The following is a 22334-nucleotide window of genomic DNA, read 5'->3' on the forward strand; positions in this document are numbered from 1 at the left end:
CCTGCCGTTCTGATTTACAGGAAGGACTTTTTTCAGTCTTGATGTAAACACGTGGGCTACGTGATTGGAGTTGATCACACTGTTAGTGCTTAATGCAGATAGAATTAGAATTAGAAGTGTTCTTTGAGATTTACAGATGGTGTGTGTATCCTTCGTGCCTGCTACCCCTGCTCTGAAAGATCACACTTTGGGGCTGTGGTTGAAGGGGAACTGAAGAGGTTTGGGTGCATTTCACCTGACGTCCTCATGCATGAGTGAAGGTGGAAGGCAACTTTGTCTCTGCAGATACTGCAAGGGTTGTTTTCTTAAAGCATTAATTGATAGACTGGATTTGCTCATCACATAAATGTGCGTGTAGATCATATGTTAAAGAAAGCTGTTGATTATAAACCTGGTTTAAAGAGCTATAAAGTGTTTTCTAAAGATAGGATTTGTCCTAATACAGTGATTGTAGACAAGTGGCATGCTTCTGTCGGAGAGAATGAAAGAACATGGAAATAAATAAAAAAATTACGGAGGAGGAAATGTGTCTTAAAAACATGATTTTGTATGGAAGCTGGGCTGGCACAGAGTTCTGTGTGAGGTTTGCTTATCTGTTGAAAGATTACCAGTGCTACTGAAATTGATGCCTGCTTCTGCAAGAAAATGTGCCTGGTGTTTGATCTTGACAGACATTGTTGAATGTTAAAGACGTGAAAGCATCGAGGACTACTGATCATCTCAGTAAAATAAAACCACCAGGCAGCTGACCGCATCCAGATCCATGAAGATGAGATAGTTGTGCATCTCTGCTGCCCAGAAACAAAGGAATTTTTTTGCACTTCAGAATAGGAACAGGACAGAAGTCTCTTCCTGTATGACTATAGTTTCCATAATTCTAAATGGTATTAATAACTGCTTTACACTGAAGAATTGTTGTATTGCTTTTGTTTCTAGAAAGCTGGTTCATAAACCATCTCTGTCAGACTTTAGCAGACTCCCAATTCCTGATCTTTTTATTCTCTTTATAGTGGACCTCAGCAAGGTAGTAAGAGAAGCAAAACAATTTTATTTTTTTGACCTTGTGTATTGGGCCATTGAAGCATGTTTTTTTAATCATGGGAGCAGAAGTGCCCGAATTTCCTACTTTGTCAAGAAAATGATTAACCCTTCCGGTGAGGCAACGCGAAGTCTCCCACTCCTTCTGGAGCGGAAGCATTTCTGTGGTTGACAGAGGATTTCCACACCTTTGGTGCGACTGCAGCGCACCAGCGTATCTCCCGTGTTGAACTGGTCCTGCCAGACCACTGTTCTCAAAAGGCAGACTAACAAGGCAGGGATGAACTTCCTCAAACAGTCAGCAGTCCTGGAAGTGAGACAGATGGTGGAAAGATCATTCATTATATTTGCAAGTTTAGGGCTTTACGCAATTGAAATAGTGACCAACATAACTCTATACAGCTTAGACAATGTTCTGAGTTCTTTTGTTGTGCCTACTTGCAGACACTTTCATCTGGACCGAGACTTGTTCTTCTGGCCACTGATGCTCCATGTTCTGCTTTTTTGTTATTCATTCTTCAAGAAATCCTTTTGGGTCAGGACATCTGTGCTGATACAGCTGTAGTCATGTCTGTTAGCTGGTAGAGTAGCAACAAAAGGAGAACTTTGGCTTGGGAAACAATTCTTTTGACTGGGATGAAAATATCGCTTCCAACAAGATTTTCTTTGGCACAGTCTCTGTTTTTCTGCAGATTGGCTCAACTAATTGTGTCCTGTTTGTGACCCAGGAATTGTTTCAGCAAAACCTCTCTGCTCTTGTGGATCTGTTCAACAAAGAAATGGAAGATTTAATTTCAACTGCATGTACTTTTATTGCTCTTTTTCTTGCAAGCTCAAGACAGATGCTGCAATTCCTTTTTGTTTAAACTATAGTCATTCTCAGTGGCAGAGTTCCCACCTCCTCCATCAAATACCAGTCATGGTGTTTCTTACTTGATCTTGTCTGCTTTGTTCTCTAGAAGAAAATCCAGCTCTCTAAAACTTCATGTGCAGGTGGCAAAGCTTTGGACAAAGCCTTCTGCTGGAGTAGTGAGAACTTGTGCCAGGGAACCTCTTGTAGACCTGAGAAAATAAACTTACTGTTCTGTGCTCTGTTTTGTAGGCTACGGAATTTTCTGGGCAATCCTTCTTAAAGGTCAAAACCAGAGCGGGATGCAAATGATGTATTCTGTCACTGAAGTGTGATTTATTTTTTTTTCCTTAAATGTAATAAGCCAGCTTTGGGCAGTAGTTCTCTAGGCAGCACCAACCTATTTCCTCTGTTACCTCCCCAGTATAATCCTGTTCTTCTGATACTCTGTTTATAAAGTATTTTTAATGGCTGATTTTCCATAGGTAGCTGGGAGGTTGGTGAGCTTTTCTGTGGTAAGCTGTTTTTACAGTGCACAATCAAAGTGATTCTTGGGACAGTTTCATATTTTTCCATGAGATTAATTCAGGCTGCAAATCACAGGGATTTAAGCATTTCTGCGGTCCCATATCTGCTCCTGCTAGTAGAGTCATTGCAGCCTGTGGATGTGTTTAATTTTGAAAATTGGGTTTTGGGATTTTTTTTTTGCCCTTGAAAGGTCCAAGAAGGGAGTAGAAACGCTTCTAAATCTGTGCTGAAGAAATAACAATGTTAAGGAAGCTATCTCTCTGCACTGTTACAAGCTGTGTCTTAGACTGCAGATCCCTGTGGGTACGCAGGCTCTGTCAGTATCAGCCCTCACTTGTGAGAAGAAAGGCTATTTCAGACGTGGAAAATCAGTCCTACCTTTTGCTGTAATGTATAGAGACAGTCATAGAATTTTGACTGTCTTCTCCCGTTGGACTCCTCTTTCTGCTGGGAGCAAGAAACTAGGATTGAAGTGTATAAAACCTGGAATATGAAAATAGAATACAAAACAGACTTGAGTTCCACCTGCAAGAGCTTATTCCTGTTGGAATCATGAAAAACAGAAGGTTTTAGATGACTTGCTACTTAAACTGTTCTTTGGAGATGTCTTAACGAAAGAACCTCTCGGTAATTTTTTGCTGTTGGGTGGTTAGAATAGAAACGTTTGAGAATGCCACAGAGGCTGGCGTTACAGTCCTTGTAGCCAGTCATGGCAGAATGCTTGGCAAACAGTCTTATGACACTCTTAATTATTATATAAGATTAAAATCAGAGTTGAGACTTGCAAACGCGATGCTAAACTCTCTGTTCTCTCAGTCCCAGATGCAAACCCAAGTACAGCAAGTGGGGATCGTGCCGACGCAGGCAATGGCGACTGGACCAACAGCAGACCCGGAGAAGCGCAAACTGATCCAGCAGCAGTTGGTTTTGCTGCTCCACGCTCACAAATGTCAGAGGCGAGAGCAAGCGAACGGAGAGGTGCGGGCCTGTGCTCTCCCGCACTGTCGCACCATGAAAAATGTCCTCAACCACATGACACACTGTCAAGCTGGGAAGGCCTGTCAAGGTGAGAGCGCGTTGCTGAAGCTGCTCTTGCAGACGAGCTGCGTAAGGTTTCTTGCGTGTTTGTCAGCAGTGTTTCTCTTCTTGTCAAGAAGATCCTTATACCTGGCACAAATGAGTGCCAAAACTGGTTCTTTAATTAAACAGCTGCTCCCTTTTTCATTACCTTTGCCTGGTTTCCATTTCTGATCTCTCCACAGTTGTCAGTTGGGAAAACAGAATGTAATATTTGCACTTCAGGATAGTACCAGTGGAGCCTTGCAAGCATCTTTTTCATCTCCTCTGTTACACGAAAAGGGTGTAACATCCATTATGTCTTTGTCTTAGACTTTAGTACTAGTTTCCAACATTTGTTACGGCGTTATTGGTGGGTCCCAAAAAAATTTAGTTGTGTTTAGCTGTGTATAGTTCTATGTGCAGTGTTGCTTTTAAAGGAGAAAGAATAGTTACTCTGAAAAATGAGTTAATTCAAAACCAGGGAGTGACCTTAATTCTGTTGCTCTTCCTTGTTACAGTTGCTCATTGTGCATCTTCAAGACAAATCATCTCCCACTGGAAGAATTGTACTCGGCACGACTGTCCTGTGTGCCTTCCTTTGAAAAATGCCAGTGACAAAAGAAATCAGCAACGTAAGTAGTTGTTTTCCTGCTGTCACAGCGGAATGATACTGTTAAAATAAAGTTGATCAAGTATGCAGTGTAGGAATAAACTTTGGCAGTATCCCAAGAAACTTCAGAGCTGTTTAATAATCTTGTCTAAGGATTAACATACAAGTGAATTCTCCTTTCTGGTCACTGAATGCAACTTACTACTGAAATACACAATAATTGAAAAGAGAAAGTCTCAGATCAAGTGCACATGGGTTTTTAAAGGGTGTGGCAACTTCTGCCTGTTGGTTCAGTTGTGAGGCAGGTCAGTAGATTTCGGTTATAATGCTGTTTTGGGTGTAGGGGGGATTTGGACGAAGACATAAACTCTACTTCGTTATTTTTCTTGCTGCTAGAAACAATTCAAATCAGCGTGCTTGTGAAAAAGCATCAAATTCTTGTGCACAGAAAGATCCGATCTGGATGTCTAAATCATTGAGCGAATTTAATGCTGATATAGACGAGTTGGAAGTTCCGCAGATCATGGTGGTTTTGCTCATGCCTGGTTTTACAATAGCTGTTAGTGATGCTTGGGCACAGTCAGGTTTCAGTGTGTTTCTTCCCTCTTGCTCTGAAACAGAAGATACTGAACTTACATTGGTAGGTTTGCTTCACATCACATCCTTTGAAAAGATGCCAAAGTAGAACATTTGAATTTTACAGCATAGGTGAAGCAATTCTAGAGGTCTAAGTGATGTTCTGCCTTGGTATATTTAAATAAGGGCTAAGAAGTGAAAAATAGCTGGAGAACTTGTGAAGCTTGTACATTGAATTACATTGGAAACATTCTGCTAATTCCCATCTAGGCTGAGACTGCAGTGAGGAACACTAATAAACCTTGGAGGATAGACAAGAGCTCCTAGGTTAGGTGAGATTAAGGCAGAGGAGAGAATAGCTGGTGAGACTTGCCAAATTAACTGTTGAGGATGCCCTCATTACAGTTTCAGGAGTGTTTTCCCTCTAAAACTAAAAAAAATATACAGCTACTTGGAGGTAAGGATTTTGGTTTTGTTTTACTAAACTTCTCGGTAAACAAGGTAGTCTCGTATGTTGAAAGTAGTAATTTGTTGCAAGTGATTAGTTGTGTTTGGCCTTTGAAAAATGTGCTGAAAGCTTTGCTTTTTAATGACATGGTCCATTTGTGCATAACATCCTTATTACACAGTTGTTATCAAAATGCTAACAACCTCTAGCACAATAGGATTGGGGTTTTTTCAGTACAAGCTGCTGTAAAAAAGTAGCTTGTGCAGTATTTGTTTTTGCATCAGTCAAACAATTTATCAGAAGGGGAGGCACTTGAGCAAAAGCAGTCCTTAAAACTAATTTTGTTATGGGATCCAATAGGCTGGTGTTTGAATGCAATAGAATTACAGTGGATAAATGTAGAGTTTGGTCTCTTGTTGCACGTGGAGGAGGTAGATATGAAATCTCCCTCTTCTATTCAATTAATCAACAATTCAGTGGTAGTAACCGTGAAAATTTGCAGCTTTGTGAGCGGAGGTGGAAGGTTTTGTTCTGAATTATGTCTCTAGGTCACACATGTAATGCCTTGTCGTTTGTTTCAAGGTAAAAGATGGACACTAGAAATACTTGCTTAGATATATTATAAAGGATACCCCTTTGTAGGCATTGAGAAATGTTTGGGTCTGGGTACGGTAGAATATGATCAGAACATTTCGAAAAGGGAAAAGAAATGAGAAGTATAGTGAACCTCAGTGTATTTGCCAGGCTCCTGTCCTTACAGAATAATTGACCACATGCTGGTCACTAAAGACTCCCAGAGCCTTCCTTCCCGTGCTCGTGCCTGTTTCACCACTGCTGTTTCGAGTCCTGTTGTGTCTATGCTGGGCTTTCAGGTGGCTCCTTCCAAGATCTTTTTAGAAAGTTCAGTGCTTCTGGAACATTGCGATGTAGTGCCTTGTTTCCACCCTTCCCATGCGCAGTGGCTCACGTGCTCGTTGTAGCTGTCTGTTCCCGCTCCTTGGAGAATTTCCATGCTGAAAAATTCCTTGGTTTTAGATTATCACCATGGAGATGTTTCTGTACAGATGTCTTGCTCCGTGATTTAGCATTTATGTTCTTTGCAAAGAACATCTCTGCCACGTTTCATCTTTGTAGCTTTTTTCCTTCTTTGAGTAATCTTGAACCGTCTTACGGTAGTTGTGGATGGTAACGTGACTTACTAATGGCACATGTTGGGATAAGTTTGAAATTCTTTATTCCACGTGGCTCTTAACTGTGTATACCATGTATATCTGATGGGTAGGGGGGAAACTGCAAAGCAATTATTATTTTGCATGTGCTAAAACGTTAAGCTTATTCTTTGGAATAGGCCAGCAACTGCTGCGTTTTGAAGTAAGGACTTGAAACTTGGTTGAAATGCTTTGGAGTTGGACAGTTGTTATTGTTAGGAAGTACTTCTTGCTCGCTGCTGAGCCCTCCACAGTTTGAGTTACGAACTCTTGCAAACAACTGTTGATAACATTTCCTAGTTTTATAGCTCTACCATAAGAATTATTTTCCTTAAGATGCATCTTGTTGTGCACGTGTTCTGTTCCTGACCTCGGGCAAGTGTGTATTGTGCCACCGAACAGCTACTGGCCATGCTTCCCCTGCAGCTGGTGATAAGTGTGCTCTGCTTGCGGTGTATTATGAGACAGGCCATCGTCATGCATTGCTTGATGTGCTTCGTTCCAGGGTCTGGAGACACTGGAAAATCTTTAGGATTCTTGCTCCAGCTGAGTGAGACTGGGAGGTGGAGTTAGGAATGTGGAACTAGTCTTCCCTGTGTTTTTCCTCGTAGGAAAATTTTATTTAAACTGCAGTGAGGAAAAAGCTGGATTGAGGAAGAGCAACAACTAATCTTCTCTAAAAATGTGATTTTGAAGAAGACTGGGCCAGAAATTGTGGACTATGTGGATTTGGTAAAGTAGAGTGGGAACTTGATGAAGGAATTAGGGACTAGGAGCTTTGCTGGCTGAGGGAGTAGGTTATTGAGTATGGGCAGGAAAGGAAAGACCACCTGGATGGAGAACATTTGGGAACTAACCCTTAGAGGAGTTCATAGGTGCGCAGGGAGTGTGCTCAGAAAGAGTAGCCAGCAACTTCTTCACTGGAGCCCATTTTCTGTAAAAACTGGAAATGAAAATCAGTTTGCTCAAGTCTTACTATCAGTAACTGTCTGTAATATCAACAAGAGTATCTCTTGTTTTCTCAAGTGCTGGAAATCGTACGTAATGGTGACCAGTTCTTCCCCTGAGCTGCATGATGTAGATGGTCAGCCCATGGACTGAGAAGTTCATTCATTGACTGGTGCGATGCTTTTGGTGCAAAGGCTTTCAGTTTAATGCTTAAGTAGAAATTAAAATGGCATCAATGGTGAAGTTTAATGCTGGGACTTCCTGCCTTTAATTTGCTCATAAAATCTTTCCTTACTCCATGATTTGGTTCCTGATACAGCCTTTAATGAAGCGATCATGTACACTTACCTTTTGTGTATCTGCCTGATTCTAGCTGCAGGACAAGCTTGTGTTGAGGTGAGTTAAGGTTACCAGCAGAATGTTTGCTCCAGCCACTTTGAACTAGAGTGGATGTAACGAACAGAGTGAGGCGTTGCAGCACAGAGCATTTCAACTGTGCTGAACAAGTGTCAGTTACAGAGTTTGAAAGCAAAAGGAAAAATTGGATTCAGACTTCTCAAAAACAGAGTGACGTGTTGCTTTGACTGGGGTGGTCAGGTTGGAGAAATACTGGGTGTTCATACTTAAAATAGCATTAAGAGCCTGTGTTAAAAATAAATTCTATCAGCTGGAGGGGTAGAGGGGTTTCCCTTTAAAAGATATAAATGCAGTTTTGTTAAGGCAGCATTATCTGCTTTGCACATGGAAACAGGAATCCTGCAGATCAGATAGTGTTTGATCATTTTGATTATATCCTAATGCATATGCCCAAGAGGGCTTAATCTGGACTGTGCAGGAAGTTCTGGGGCTATTTAGCTTCTGCTTGTTTGAACTTTCACTCTTAAGGTATATAAACACATGTGACTTTCCAACAGTGGCATATATGGAGGTCAGTTGTCTTTAAAGGATTTCGAATGTGAGCAGTCCTGTACAGAGTTAACTTCACACTTGTTGTTTCTGTCATGAGCTCATCAATGTCTGAAGTATGAGTTAATTTTTAAAAAAAAAATCACAGATGTTGCTTCATCTGTGGTAGTGGCCTAATGTGTTAACTCCTGTTTGTTTCAGTGTGGTATTTGTTTTAATTAACTTGTTTTCCTATGCTGTCTGCCACAAAAAGGACTGCATTTGCACTTAGTGTGCCCGGTTTCTATTTCAATCTGTCAAGCAATAAGATGGAGGCAATGTCACATGTTCATATAAAACCAGTGAACAAGCAGACACACAAAACCTCCTTCAGAATCAGGTTCCTGATGTTGTGAAAATACTCAGTGTGGTCTGCTATTCATTGAGTGGTAAAGTATAGAAAAGCTGAGACCAGCTCGTCAGAGCCACTCATTTCCACGCCGTAAGTCTACCGCTGGCTATGAGACTGTGGTCTGTCCCCTAATAATAACACTTTCGTTTGAAGTGTTGAAGCGACCTGTGGCTGTTTACCAGCTTTAGTGAGTTGTGCCTGCGTGAATAGCTGCAGGCACACATGTGGAACTTCCTGGAGATCATTAGTCTTTTCAAACTGCAAGTCAAAATAGTGGTTTTCCTACGTTGTCCCCTTGTGATAATGGTAGTGGTTCTATGCAGAAACAGTGGGGCTTTTTCTCTTTAGAATAGGCTCACTTGCCGTTTTGTCACGTTAAAAGTGACATTCAGCCTGTCAGCTGTAGCAAATACCCAAACTGAGTTTTTATAAGTAGTCTTTGGTCCTGGGGCAGAATTAGAGGTCTGGAAATCGGATCTTGCTGAAGTAGACTTCTCTAGAATTGGCTGGATTGTGGTTCGTAAAGCTGCTCTCACACAAGGACTGAACTTGTGCTTCATAACAATTGATCCCACTGCCAAAACTCAGCCCAAAGCTGTGGCCGAGAGGTGGTTGACTTCTCCAAGCTCTGCCTTAGCTTCAGTATGAGTGAGCCTCAAGCCAAGCTTGCAGTCCTCAGAAGATCAGTGCTGGCTTTTTTCCCCAGCAGAGCGTGAGGAATGATGCAATGCTTGGCTGTCCTCAGTGAGAGAACTAGAAGCCTTGTTCCTGTTCTCAGCCTTCAGCATCAGCCACAGCATCATTTAGATTAGAAAAGACCTTGAAGATCATCAAGTGCAACCTGTGGTCGTTCTGTCCCCTCCAGAGATGTGCCTCTGATTCTCAGCAAATGCTAAAAGCGTGTATGTTTTGTGTTGATAGTTTTGTGGCTGAGTTTTTTTGGTAACTTTTCCAGAGAAGTATCATCCTCTTTCTCTGATAAGCTGAAATTGTTCTTATCTCCTGAAACCTTTGCTGTGACAGCAGCCTCTGAAGCCTTTTGAATTCCAGGGTGCCACAAGCTTTACACCGTCCAGCCTTTCTAGAGACTTCCTATTTCTTGATTTGCGATGGTATAAAGGCATCTTGCTCTTGAACTGTGTGATTCCAGAGTGCTATGCGCAAGCTCAACAAGAAATTCATACAATTGCTCTTTAATATGCCCTTTTTTCTAATTAAATTGATAGGATCTCAGTCAGCTTCGTCTTTGTTTTTAAACTCGCATGGACATGATCAGTAAGTTCAGAAGTTATTATGAATGTCTCCACAGAGTGTAAGCGTATGTAAGCCTAATTTCCATGGTAAAAACCTAGTGTTGAAAATACTGAGGATTGTCCTTGGGGAAAAATGTGATGTTTTCTATGAGACTGCTTATTCAGGAGGAGGGGGGTCGGTGACTATATTTGCAGTTCTTTGGCAAACGAGATCAAATTGAATTTTCATCTGGAGAGGGAAAAGTTTGGACTATAATGTGTTTCCTCTTGGATGGAAGCTGAAAGCACGTGTATCTTTTTTTGGTGATTCTCTCAGTAGGGGGTAAGAATTTAAGAAAGCCTAGATAATGCTGTTAATGTCTCAGAAGGCTTGTTTTCCTGATTTATTATTTTTTCTAACCATGTGCCTCACCTAATATTTCAATAAAACAGCTACTGTTGCCTGTATTAAAAGCTATTATTGTTGCTATGTTTAGCTCAGAAATTTGTAATGCACGTTACATATTTAATTATTGGAGGGGGAAAGCTGAAGTACTTATTACTTCTGCAAGAGTCGTGGTTAACGAAATGCGGTGTCTCCGTAGCGAGGGGTGTACTCCATGTGTCACTCACAATTCACAATGGAACGTGTTATTGCTGAGGATGGCAGCTGAAATGAGGAGCAGAAAGCAGATTTGTATTCGCTTCTGGGTTTAGGGAAAACTACTTCTCCTGTTGTTTCCATTTCCTATCTACAGTAGAAATGATTCTTCCACTCACCTGGGCAGTGAGAGAGGTTGGTTGGTTATGGTGGTCGTATAGGTTAATGAATACCAAAATATTACCTAAATGGTTTACCAAAACCTGTGGCAGGCTTTCTCACACTTCAGATTATTTCAATACAATCTGAAACCCATCAGGGCTTTTCATATCTCTGAATAACTTGGGTTTTAGGGTAATTTGGTCTTCAGAGGATTCATCTAGTGACTGCTCGGAATGAAAATTTCTACCAACAGATCTTCAGTATTACCTTTGTGTCCAAGGACACAGTATTTCTGCTGAACTCAGGATCTCTGTTCTGGAGCCAAATATTTTGACCTAAAATGGGATTGATGGGAAAGAGGGAAGTAGAGGAATTAATTTTTTTTTTTCCCCCTCTTAGTCTGCTGTCCCAAGCATGTCCCCTATTTAGCCTTATACTGGAGCCTATACTTTATGTATATTACAGTAATTGTGGGCTTATCTGCCCAAAATTTACAGCTCTTCTCTTTAGACTGCATGTATTAATTACTAGGGTGGTTTCTGTCTTGTAGAATCAAAGGCTGAGTTTCCCCACTTGACATCTTGGGTCTCGTTCTGTCCTTTGGCAGAAAAATGTATACTATATGACTATATGCATGTCCTGTTGATTCTTGGCATGTCTTGGTTTATTGCTTGTCCTCATTGGTGTTCAATTTTCTCTTATTCTTTTTTTGTTTTCCTTTTTTTTTTTGTTTCTTTAGCCCTTCTAGGGTCTCCAGCTGGTGGAATCCAAAATTCCATTGGTTCTGTTGGCGCAGGCCAGCAGAATACTCCATCGCTAAGTAACCCTAATCCAATTGACCCCAGTTCCATGCAACGAGCCTACGCCGCTCTCGGACTGCCATATGGCAACCAGCCTCAAACACAGTTGCAGCCGCAGGTACAAGGCCAACAGCCCGCGCAGCCTCAGGCTCATCAGCAAATGAGGACCATTAATGCACTGGGTAGGTGGAAAAAAAAAAAACCCAGAAAACAAAACACAAGAAACTAAGGTGTTAAACCAAACTGCCCAATTTTTAGGATAGTCTAGCGTTTCGCTTGACCGGAGTAGTGACTTTCTGTTCATGTGGATGAATAATTTAAAATGATGCTGTTTATAAACACTACCATTCATTTGAATATAAGAAAGCAGTGAATGTATTGCTTCTGCCAAACAGCAGTAATTTTATTTTCTTTTAAAATGTGGTTCGTAGTTTACGTTTGTCTGAGGTGTTCGGACAGAATTGCTGAAGGGTTTTGGGTTAACATGTTATTTCACCTGTTATAGCAGACAGTTCTGTCTCAAATGCTGATTTCTTTCTAGAACTTAATTGTTAGTATTCTCTTCTGTTTAGCTTATTGAGCTAATCTTAAAAGTTTATGAATTTTAGTTCTAACAGACTAGTTTTTGTGGAAAATAAAATGTTCAGACTGAAGGTAACTTGATTCCCTAAGTAGCCACATACATGCATCTCAGCAGATGTTATCGTAAAAGTACTTACCTGCTAACCTCTTTCTTTCGTTAGCCAGGTCAGTAAAGTGTAGTTTTGCCATGTTATTGTCAAAATTGTGAGCTGAGTACCGATGATGTTTAATTTTGTCCCAAAGGAGCCAACCAGATGAACCTTCCTGCAGGAGGAATAACAACAGACCAGCAAGCCAGTCTAATTTCTGAAACTGCTCTTCCAACATCCCTTGGGACAAACAAGTAATGCACACGTTTTCATTCTTGGTCAATTAAACATTTATTTACATGCTTATGAATGTAAATAAAGAGCATGCTTTAAAACCTAATTGTATTGGCATGGAAATGAACAGTCACTTCATAGCTACGCTCTTCTTTCCTATTTCAATTCTGTTCCTACTGCTTTGTCCCCTAGAGAGCCCCAGAATATTTATTAGTTTTAAATTAATTCCCAAAGGAAGAATATTTTGTGCATTTTAGTGTACAGATACCTTAAGAGTTGTGATTTTTTTTTTTTGATCGTTCCTACTGCATTTTGTAAACTCCTGGGCTTTGCTGCTTTTAGGCGTTGCAGTTTGTTGATATCAGAATTTCGCTTGGAGAACGTTTGATGCAATAGCTAGAAGTGATGGAAGGAATTACTCAAAAATTACTTCAGGCATCAAACATAGAGCAAAACTCCAAGTTCTTGTGCTGTAACAGTCCCTTTTCTTTTTGTTTTAGCCCACTAATGAATGATGGCACAAATTCTGGCAATGTTGGAAACCTCAGCTCAATGCCAACGGCTGCACCTCCTTCTAGTACCGGGGTAAGGAAAGCATGGCATGAACATGTCACTCAGGACCTGCGCAATCATTTAGTGCATAAACTGTAAGTATTCACCAAGACTGTGTGTTTTTCCTGAATGCTTTTAAAGAATTTCAGTACAGCAGTTCTACTGTTAAGCTGAAAAAGTTTTGAGAAAATTATTGGTAGTGGTTCTCAGGTGCTGAGCCACTGAGGATGAGCTCTTATATTTAACCCTCCTCTTGAATTAATTCTTCATTCTCATTAAGGAGTGGGCAGGAAGTTAGTCTATATTGCTAGTAAATTTGCTCTGTTGTAGGAAACAAGTATTTAGACTGTTAAACTTCACCTTTTAATCACTGAATTTACTTGAATCTTGTGGGAAATAGTACAGTACTGATTTATTCTTAATAATTGTGATACTTTTTTACATACCTGATGTAGAAGGGAGTGTCCAGGCTAAGTATCATAAAGCTGTATTGAATTATTATTTTTTTTTTCTTCCTTCCTTGTAGTGTCCAAGCCATCTTCCCCACTCCTGATCCGGCAGCACTGAAAGATCGCCGCATGGAGAACTTGGTGGCTTATGCCAGGAAAGTGGAAGGAGATATGTATGAATCTGCTAATAGTAGGGTATGTTGCTTCAGTCCAGCTATTCACTATATGTTAAAGAACAGGAGTAACATAACTCTTATAAGCGTAATGAAAACCACAGAGAATCATTTCACTGTCCTCTTGATGAGGAAAGTCAAGCTTTGTTTACAGCAGTGTATGTATAGTCCCAGGCCGTCTCATCATTGTCGCTTCAAGCTAGTTCACCTCCCTCAGCTCCGTGAAAGCTGGACAACATCATCCCAGCCCTGTTTGCATTCCTCCTGAAAGTGCGATTCACTTGCATGAGGCTTGGAGCACAGCTTGTCGTTCTTGATTTTTCCCTTACTGTCTTCTTTTTGGAAGTCTGTGTAAATACTAGTTTTAAAACTTCTTAATGCCTCTTTTTCCTGTTGGAGATTTTCCTCTAGGACACAGCCCTGCTCTGCTGCTCACCTTTTACCCACACTGTTGGAATTACTTCTGCTCAGCAGCACCAAGAATGATTTGGCCGAGGCCCATAGCTCTGTCGCATCTTGACAAAATAAGTCTGCGTTTCTCCTTGTACATGGGAAACAAGACAGAATTCCTGTTCTTGTTCATGATTTTTGCTCTGTCTGCAAAGAGGTGTCAGTTCAAATCCCTGTTATTCAGAGGTGTCAAACCCTTGCTGATTGACATGCTGAGGAGGCTGTTTCATTCTGACATTCTGCCCTAAAGGAACCACTCCCTGGAAGTTGCCATCCAGTAAAGACAATGGCGGCAGCACCAGTAGTGATAGCTAGTGAGATGTTACCTCATAAGCATCTTGAGGTCCTTTCTTAAATGAGGTCAGAGCACCTAAAGCGAGTAGTTGGTGACATTTCAAGTGATGATCATCCAGTAAGACAGTAACACTTAGTCTGCCTCTCTCAAACCGTCTCCCAGAAGAGCTGAAGAAGGAATCCAAGTTCTGTTTCCTAGAGGCAGATAGGCAGTGTTCATAACGGTGCTGCTGTGTCAGCATCGGTCGTTGACAATATCAGATTCTCCTTGTGGCTCCCAAGAGGTGGTTTAGCATGGAAGACTTGTGTGTGATCACCTTTGATCACTTGGGCAGCTTTAGAGAAAACTTTTTAGAGAGAATGAGGATTTCGTAGACAGGCATGACATCTAAATACCTGCTCAGTGAGGATGAGCATAGTAAACTTCTGCTTATAAAGTTAAACATCATCTGACCTGAAAGCCAGACAAACACCCAGAAGCATCTTCTCTTCACGCCTTAAAACAGCTGTCAGAGCCTTGTTGCCAGAAGTGTGGGTTTTTTATGGGAATTCATCTAACGTGCTTGGCTTCAAGCAGCAAACTTGGAAGAAGGGAATCGTTTAGGCGGTATGAATGATGCTCTTTGGAATTGCATCCTTCTTTTTGCGGAGTGTGTGTTATACTTGAGCATTGAAAAGCAGGTTAGAGTGAGGCATGATTGTGAGCAGTGGTGCTCCTTGTAAAAACATCCTTTTTCAGGAATCTTTGCAGTGTGAAAATTTGCGAGGGAGAGGTTATAGGTGAAGCGTCTTGAACAGGAGGAGGGAAGGGGCTGTTTGCTTTTAAATTGAACGGCAGAAAGTGTCTGCACCGCTGAGTTTCTGAGACATTGAGGAGGGAAGTGCCCAAAACCCAAGGCTTTGTATTGCTACCCTGGGCTTTCTTGAAAGGCTGGTGAGGAATCCCTGTCTCCTATTAGTTTTTTGAAATTAACTCAATCCTGCTGTAATAACAAATTGTAGTTTTGGTGAAAATCGCATGAAGACAGAATGATTGTGGAACAAGCATTGCTCAACCTTTGCTCTGGGTAACACTGGGTTTTAAGAGGGTAGGTGACCCCACAAAACTGTAGCCTTGAGGGTTTGTGGTGGTTTTGCCTTTAACAGGTCCATCGTCTCCTGCACTTCACAGATGTGCGGCCAGCAGTTGCTGACAAGCAAAATTGTTTGCCATGCTGGGCGCTGGGCCTGTTGTTTCTGATCTGTTGTCAATGTGGGTTGAGTAAAATGGATTTTTCATCTTGTGCAGATATACTGTTTAGTTGTCTGTGCCTGTGGATGATCTTTCACTCATTTCCTCCGTTCCTTTGGGGTTCTGCCTGGGTTTGTGTATTCCCTGCAATGACCATTGGTACTCAGATTCTTGAGGAGAAAAGCGGTTCCTTTCTTTATGTATAAATTGATCTGTCCTTAACATGTATCTCCGGCAGTTTATTCAACGTCACTATGTTGCTGGGGATGTCTTTTTCTTTCATCTGTGGATTAGTGGAAATGCTGATTCTAAAAATAACACCTAAAAATTATTAACAAACTAATTCATGGCTTCTTGTTGCTTTTTGTTCAAGCAACAGAAAACCTACAGTCTTTGTCTACTAATCTACTCTAAGTAGATGTAATGGATAGCAGTAAAGCCATCTTGTATGAGTTTTTCTAGAAGCTTTGTTTTTCCATTTCTGCATTAAAGCAGTGATGAAGCTGTCTCAATTTAACAGAATTCTAAAAAGAAATATTTCAACAGACAGATGTAGACTTTAAAAAAAAAACCAACCCAAACCCACAGGTGACGACACAAGTTCTGTTGCTGCTTTCTTATGCTTGATGCTGAGTACTAGTTTCCCTTTTTTTTTTTTTTTAGGATGAATACTACCACTTATTAGCAGAGAAAATCTATAAGATACAAAAGGAACTAGAAGAGAAGCGGAGGTCTCGCCTACACAAGCAAGGGATGTTGGGGAATCAGCCAGCCTTACAGACCCCAGGCCCTCAGCCCCCTGGGATCCCGCAGGTGGCTGCTGCCATGGGCCAGGCACAGCCTGTCAGGCCACCCAGTGAGTACTTGCAGAGGAAAATCCTTCTGCATTTCACCAGTAGCTCTGCACCAGTTGTGTCCCCGGGCTCCCTTGCTAACCTTGTTTTTGTATTTTAAATTGTCTTTGTGTTTTAAATGGTCTTCGCTGACCGTTCTTCTGTTGTGTTGCAGATGGGCCTATGTCCATGCCAACCGTGCCTATAAGTCGCATGCAGGTTTCTCAAGGTATCTATGTTTTCCTCTCTACTGTGGGTTCAAAATAATTCTCAGGGGGAAAAACTGATCTTCTGGGGATTGTTTGGAGTTGAAGTTGAGGGGAGCTACTGGGTCTCCCTTTTCTCAGCATCAGTTTTTGTTCCTCTGTGGCAGGAATTGTCGCAGTGCAGTCTTAAGAACGGGCTCGGTGCTTTGCTGGCGCTTGGGAAGTAATTCAGTCCTTTCAAAAAGAGGAGAGCGCAAGCAAGATTACTGTGGATAATCTCATTTAAAACTCTGTAGCATTTGGGGGCAGGGAAGGATGTTGGCGTGTTTTCATCAGTTAATTAGTCAAAAATACACCTGTAGCTGGAAACTTAATGCATTGATCCTAAAATCTGTGTAACTAATGATATTCTTTCTCAGTTTCTGATGCAAAGTGCCTCTAAAAAAGCCTTGTAGCTTGTTTGTAGCACCGATGGCTTGTCTTCAGTGATTTAGACTGCTGTGGATTCATGGGTGTTGAGATTTTGTTTCTGAAAAGCACAAACCCGTGATTTTTAGATGCTTCTGCTTCCTCCAAAAAAGGATCCCCAAATATTTTGTTTCTTGATTGAACATTGGTAGTAAATTGAAACTTGTCTTGAAATGTCCTTGAGAAGGTCTAACCTTTTAAAATTAACTTCAGTAGGAGAAAAAGTCGATAGCAAGTATAGCTCTGTAATTATTTATTTGCATATTTATTGCTGTCAGAGAAGTTTGGGTGTTGTGGAGGAACTAAATGTTTTGTATGAAAGGCACAATAACTTCTTAAGCATATTGCTAGCTTTTGTCCTGATTTGAGACTAGGAGTTGCTTTCGTATGTGCAATATGTATTTTTGTTGTATTTAGTTCAAGCATTTCAGTGAGGCTTGAAAAAGACATTGCTGTTTCAAGGCAAATACCTGATTTTAAGAAATTATCTCAAGGTATTACTTACAAATAGCATCTTGTCTTTACAGATCACCCACGCTCTTCATCTTTTGCAGTTTTTTTAGACACCAGAAGTTACATTTCACCCTAACTAGCATTCTTTTAAATATTTCTCTCATCCCAATTTGTCTCTTAAGCAGAGTGATTTGGATGACAAAAAAAAAAATGCCGTGGAGGGAAGTCAAACTTTAGTCATAATAAATGTGAATTTTAGAGTATGCACACGTAATGATGACTTGTTCCTAATGAGTTGTTTTGGGGGGTGCATTTGCAGGAATGAATCAGTTTAACCCCATGTCCATAGGGAATGTACAGATGCCACAGGCACCCATGGGACCCCGCGCAGCTTCTCCGATGAACCATCCTGTGCAAATGAACAACATGGGCGCCGTTCCTGCGGTTCGTACTGCTCCTTCCCAAGTTCCTCTCCAAATCGGTCAATTGGTTTTAGCGGTGTTTAATGGTGTTCTGAAAAGGCCGTGTTGTAGAGTAGTACTGTAAGTTGTAGGATAAGTTCATGGGAAGGTGCAGAGTGTGTGAGGTTTTTTTGAGGCATTTAAATATTTGTGTTTTGGTTTTCGTGGTTTGTTTTTTTTCAAAAAAAAAAAAAAATCTCTAGAGAAGTAGGTGCCAGAGATGCAAGAATCTCTAACAGGCTAAAAAAAAAGTAGTTCTTTCAGAAACTATGTCTTTGCAATATATATACACCTTGTTTATTCCTCCACAAAAATATAGTTTTATTCTTTAGAAAAACAATATTTCAGGTTCACTGGATTACCTCTGTTAGCTTGCAGAACAAGATTGGAATTTTTACACTCTTAGTAGTGTTTGAATATTACCTGTTCAAAAAATACCTTTTCCGTCAATACTGTGAAACAAATGCCAAAGTTATGTGCATGTCCCCTCTTGCGTTTGGTTTACTGCAACCAGTTTGTCTTTTTGTTTTTTTGGCCTATCTTCTGGTCAGTTACACGGAGGGTATTTTCCTTTGTCTTGCTATAGAAAACTAAATAATGACACGTGAATTTGGGTGTTAATTTTTAGATGGCGATGTCTCCTTCCCGAATGCCTCAGCCGCAGAACATGATGGGAGCTCATTCCAACAACATGATGGGTCAGGCTCCTTCCCAGAACCAATTCCTGCCCCAGAATCAGTTTCCAGCATCCACTGGGGCTCTGAATGTGAACAACGTGGGCATGGGTCAAGCAACGGCCCAGGCTGGGGTGGCACAGGTAAGATGTATTTTCTAATAGTTACTTAGTCTTAATTATTTTGTTCTAACTTATTTAATCTTTACTGTTCATTGTAGTTGCCCCTGACTTTGGGGGATCCTGGTTTACATACGCCTTTTTACTAATCTTTTTTATAACCTACCTACATGTACTAAGTGGAGAGCAACACTCTTTAATTCCTGATTTAAATTCTAAAAATAAAAAATCAAAAATGCGTGCTGATGAGATTTTTAGGGGGGATATCAGCTGTTAGTTCATGGGACGTTAATGTGCATATGCTTTTGTCATTATGTGGCCCTAAGTAGCTAACTTTAAGTCAAGAATTACAATAGTGTGGTTGGGGAAGATCTTCTGAATTTGAGAAGCTTGGGTTTTAACTTGAGAGTCCAAGTAGTTTAGGTTGGTTGAGACTTTCAGAGTTCTCTAGTACAGCTTCATTCTCAAATGAGAGAGAACTTAGAACAGGTTACAGAGGGCTCTGCTGAGTCAGGTTTGGAAAACATTCAGGACAGAGCATCTACGATCTCTTAGGCTCTGGCTCAGTTGTTTGACTACCTTTGTGGTGAACTTGTTTTTTCCCTAATGCACTTGGTTAAATAAAACTATGTACGGGCAATACTAAAGCATGTTTTACATTTGAATCCTCTTCTGCGGGGAACTACTAATCGATTTAGATTTGTAGAAACAAGTGGTACATCTGATTCTTTTTTATCACTAGTTATCTGATGCAATCTTTAGTAAAATGTATAGTATAAGAGTCTGTGCACACCCAGAATACTTTATTGTTGCTGCTCTGCAAAACAGATTCACAGTTTCCTTAAGTATCTGGAGTTACCTAATAAGAATTTTTTTTTAAAAAAAAAGGAAAACAGAAAAGAACCCTCTCAAGTCTTGTGTGATGGGGCAGGCATTGTATGTGTTGAACTGTCTTCCAAGGCAGGGCTGCTCTGGAGTCCTGGCCCATTTTGTATGTGGAGTCTGACCTTTGCCCACCTAATGGCATGATTTATAGTTTGTCTGCCTGTGGGTTTCTGTGTTCCTCGGAGATACTGAGGATTCTCTCTCTGTGCTGGTAGAATTAATGTAAAAAGATGTACATGGCATATCTAGGTCTGGGAGCAAGGACTGTAAGTGAGTGCTGGTGAGAACGAGAAGTCAGAGGGTAGTCATTTGCAATCAGAGCAGTTGTTTATAGCTGATCTCGCGTTTGGACTTAGAGTACACTTCTAAAAACTTTGGTGCTGTGCTTCGAAGGGTAAGTGCAAGTCCCAGTTTTGGGAATCACAAATCTGTAAGCGAATCTCTCTTTCTCTCTCTCTAGCAGGGGCAGGTTCCCAGTGCTGCTCTTCCCAACTCCATGAACATGCTAGGACCGCAGAGCGGGCAGTTACCGTGTCCACCGGTGACCCAGCCGCCCTTACATCAGACTACGCCTCCCGTGTCCACTGCTGCCGGGATGCCACCTATGCAGCACCAAACGCCAACTGTAATGACTCCTCCTCAGCCAGCAGCACCCACTCAACCATCGACACCGGTCTCCTCTTCAGGCCAAACACCAACGCCGACGCCAGGTTCTGTTCCCAACGCAACACAGACCCAAAGTACACCTACGGGGCAGACTGCGGCACAGGCGCAAGTCACACCACAACCTCAGACCCCCGTGCAACCCCCGTCAGTGCCAACCCCGCAGCCTTCGCAGCAACAGCCGACTTCCGTGCAGGCGCAGCCACCTGGCACTCCAGTAAGTACCAGCCAGTTACATTTTCCTTGTGTAGTGACGTTCCGCAAGAGTTCTCCCTATGTGTAGCACTGTGTCGTGAATGCATAGAGCCCATAGCTGTCAATAGTAGCTTCTACTTTAGACCAAAGGGTTCGTTGCAGAGATGTGTAAAAGTGTGTGCGTCGAGATGTTCTCGGCATTGTTTGAAGGAGGGGGGTGTATTGAATGACTTGGAACTGCTCACAGTAAAAACAGCAGCAGTGTGCAGAAAGATGAGGTGTAACAGGCCTAATGCCATGTTTGACCTTAATGAGAATCGGTTGTTTCTGATCGTGAGACTTGCATAATTTTTTTTTCTTTTAAGATACAGTCAGGATGAATGCACGGTTCAAGGAATGTACAGTGTTTTCCTGGGCAGGTGTTTTCTCTGTAAAAGAAGCCTCTTTGAGGCAGCATTCTTCCCTGGCTTCTCCTCTGTAAAGCAGAGTTATTAAATGTTTGATATTGAAACTTGGCTACAGTGAGCTCCTGTATCCATGTTCTGCACTGTTTTGGAATATCATCTTATGTCTCTTTTTTGTGCTGTTCATTTTTAGCAAAGGAAAATATTTCTATATATGCAGTGTCTTTCTTTTGTACTGTTTTTACAACAGCTATCCCAGGCAGCAGCTAGTATTGATAACAGGGTCCCCACCCCTGCCTCAGTTGCTAGTGCTGATACGAATTCCCAGCAACTAGGACCAGATGCACCAATGCTAGAAAGCAAATCAGAAGTTAAAACTGAAGAAACTGAGCCAGAGACTAGTGAGACACAAGTGGAAGCTAAGACTGAGGTAAATGAGATTCTATACAGCTTAACTGAAAGCAGTGATAGATATAAAAGCACTTAATGATGTGTCCGGATCGGTGAGCTAAGGGGCGAGAGGAGGGTAGTTACTGGAAAGTAACTGTCCTGAGGAAAGCCATGGATGGAGAGTGCTTTGACAATCTCAAGCTGATACTTTGATTACTGAAGTTTGGGTTGTAGACGTAATCGTGCATCTCGTTGCATCCTTTCTTAAGGTGGAGGAGGATTTACAAGGATCTTCACAAATAAAAGAAGAAACAGATGGGACGGAACCGAAGCAGGAGCCAATGGAAATAGAAGAAAAGAAGCCTGAGATAAAAGTAGAGGCTAAAGAGGAAGAGGAGAGTGGCACCAATGGAACCACTTCGCAATCCACGTCGCCATCTCAGCCCCGCAAGAAAAGTACGTGTATGAAAATTGAGTTTCTCCTGTGTGCTTTGTTTTTGCTAGCAGTGGTTTTCTGTGGTCTCAGCTCATGCTGGGAGGTCTGTTTTGCACACGTATTCCACCACATGGAGCTCTAGGAGATCAGTACTGCTGCCTAACTTATTTTTGAAAGTAGGATTCCTTTAGTGCTTCATGAATCACAGGTGAGAAAAGCGTGTAACTGCAGCCTTGATACCAGTGGCCTTCTGGCAGGTTCCTGTTTCTGCCCAGAATGACCCAGGGGGTGATTGCTGGAGAAATTATACACATAAATCTCTCCCTGTACTTCTTGGCCAACGCTCTTGCAGGCAAGCTCAGGGTAGTTAAGGGTCCTCTCTGTAGCCAAGGATATCCATTGCTTTGCTTTTCCTTTAGAGGCTGCACACGCCGCCTTTGTACGGAGATTTAGCGCTCAATTCTCTGAGAAGTAGGTGCTTGAACTCCTCTCCTGAATCCGTCTTCTGTGACTGGACTGCTGCAGTAGACTTCAGCTTTTTCACAGCATAGTGTTCATTTGAAAGCTTTCTCCTCAAATAGTTAGGTCAGTGGTCTCTTCAGTTATTCTACAGGGTTAGGTTAAATTTAGGTGTGGCCGTATCTGTACTATGTGTTTTTCCAAAAGGAAACTTGATGGTGTTATAGATCTTGCATGTACCTATATAAATGGTTGCATGCCCTGGGTTAGGAAAATG

The 22334-nt window shown here is 41.5% G+C and overlaps 1 protein-coding gene across 1 annotated transcript in view; it reads left to right on the plus strand.

Moving 5' to 3' along the window:
- The window catches only part of CREBBP (CREB binding protein), a gene marked incomplete at its 3' end in the record, with an annotated part of 74999 nt that overhangs the window by 27511 nt on the left and 25154 nt on the right, over positions 1 to 22334 (plus strand). Inside the window, exons 4-16 of the mRNA XM_009873788.1 lie at positions 3233 to 3482; positions 3994 to 4107; positions 11297 to 11539; positions 12183 to 12282; positions 12763 to 12909; positions 13341 to 13458; positions 16075 to 16267; positions 16420 to 16473; positions 17691 to 17815; positions 18461 to 18649; positions 19971 to 20390; positions 21023 to 21202; positions 21432 to 21618. Of these exons, the coding sequence (XP_009872090.1) occupies positions 3233 to 3482; positions 3994 to 4107; positions 11297 to 11539; positions 12183 to 12282; positions 12763 to 12909; positions 13341 to 13458; positions 16075 to 16267; positions 16420 to 16473; positions 17691 to 17815; positions 18461 to 18649; positions 19971 to 20390; positions 21023 to 21202; positions 21432 to 21618 (2320 nt within the window). The remainder of the gene's footprint in view (positions 1 to 3232; positions 3483 to 3993; positions 4108 to 11296; positions 11540 to 12182; positions 12283 to 12762; positions 12910 to 13340; positions 13459 to 16074; positions 16268 to 16419; positions 16474 to 17690; positions 17816 to 18460; positions 18650 to 19970; positions 20391 to 21022; positions 21203 to 21431; positions 21619 to 22334) is intronic.

Source organism: Apaloderma vittatum, unplaced genomic scaffold, assembly GCF_000703405.1.
Source record: "Apaloderma vittatum isolate BGI_N311 unplaced genomic scaffold, ASM70340v1 scaffold6737, whole genome shotgun sequence".
Classification (NCBI taxonomy): Eukaryota; Metazoa; Chordata; class Aves; order Trogoniformes; family Trogonidae; genus Apaloderma; species Apaloderma vittatum.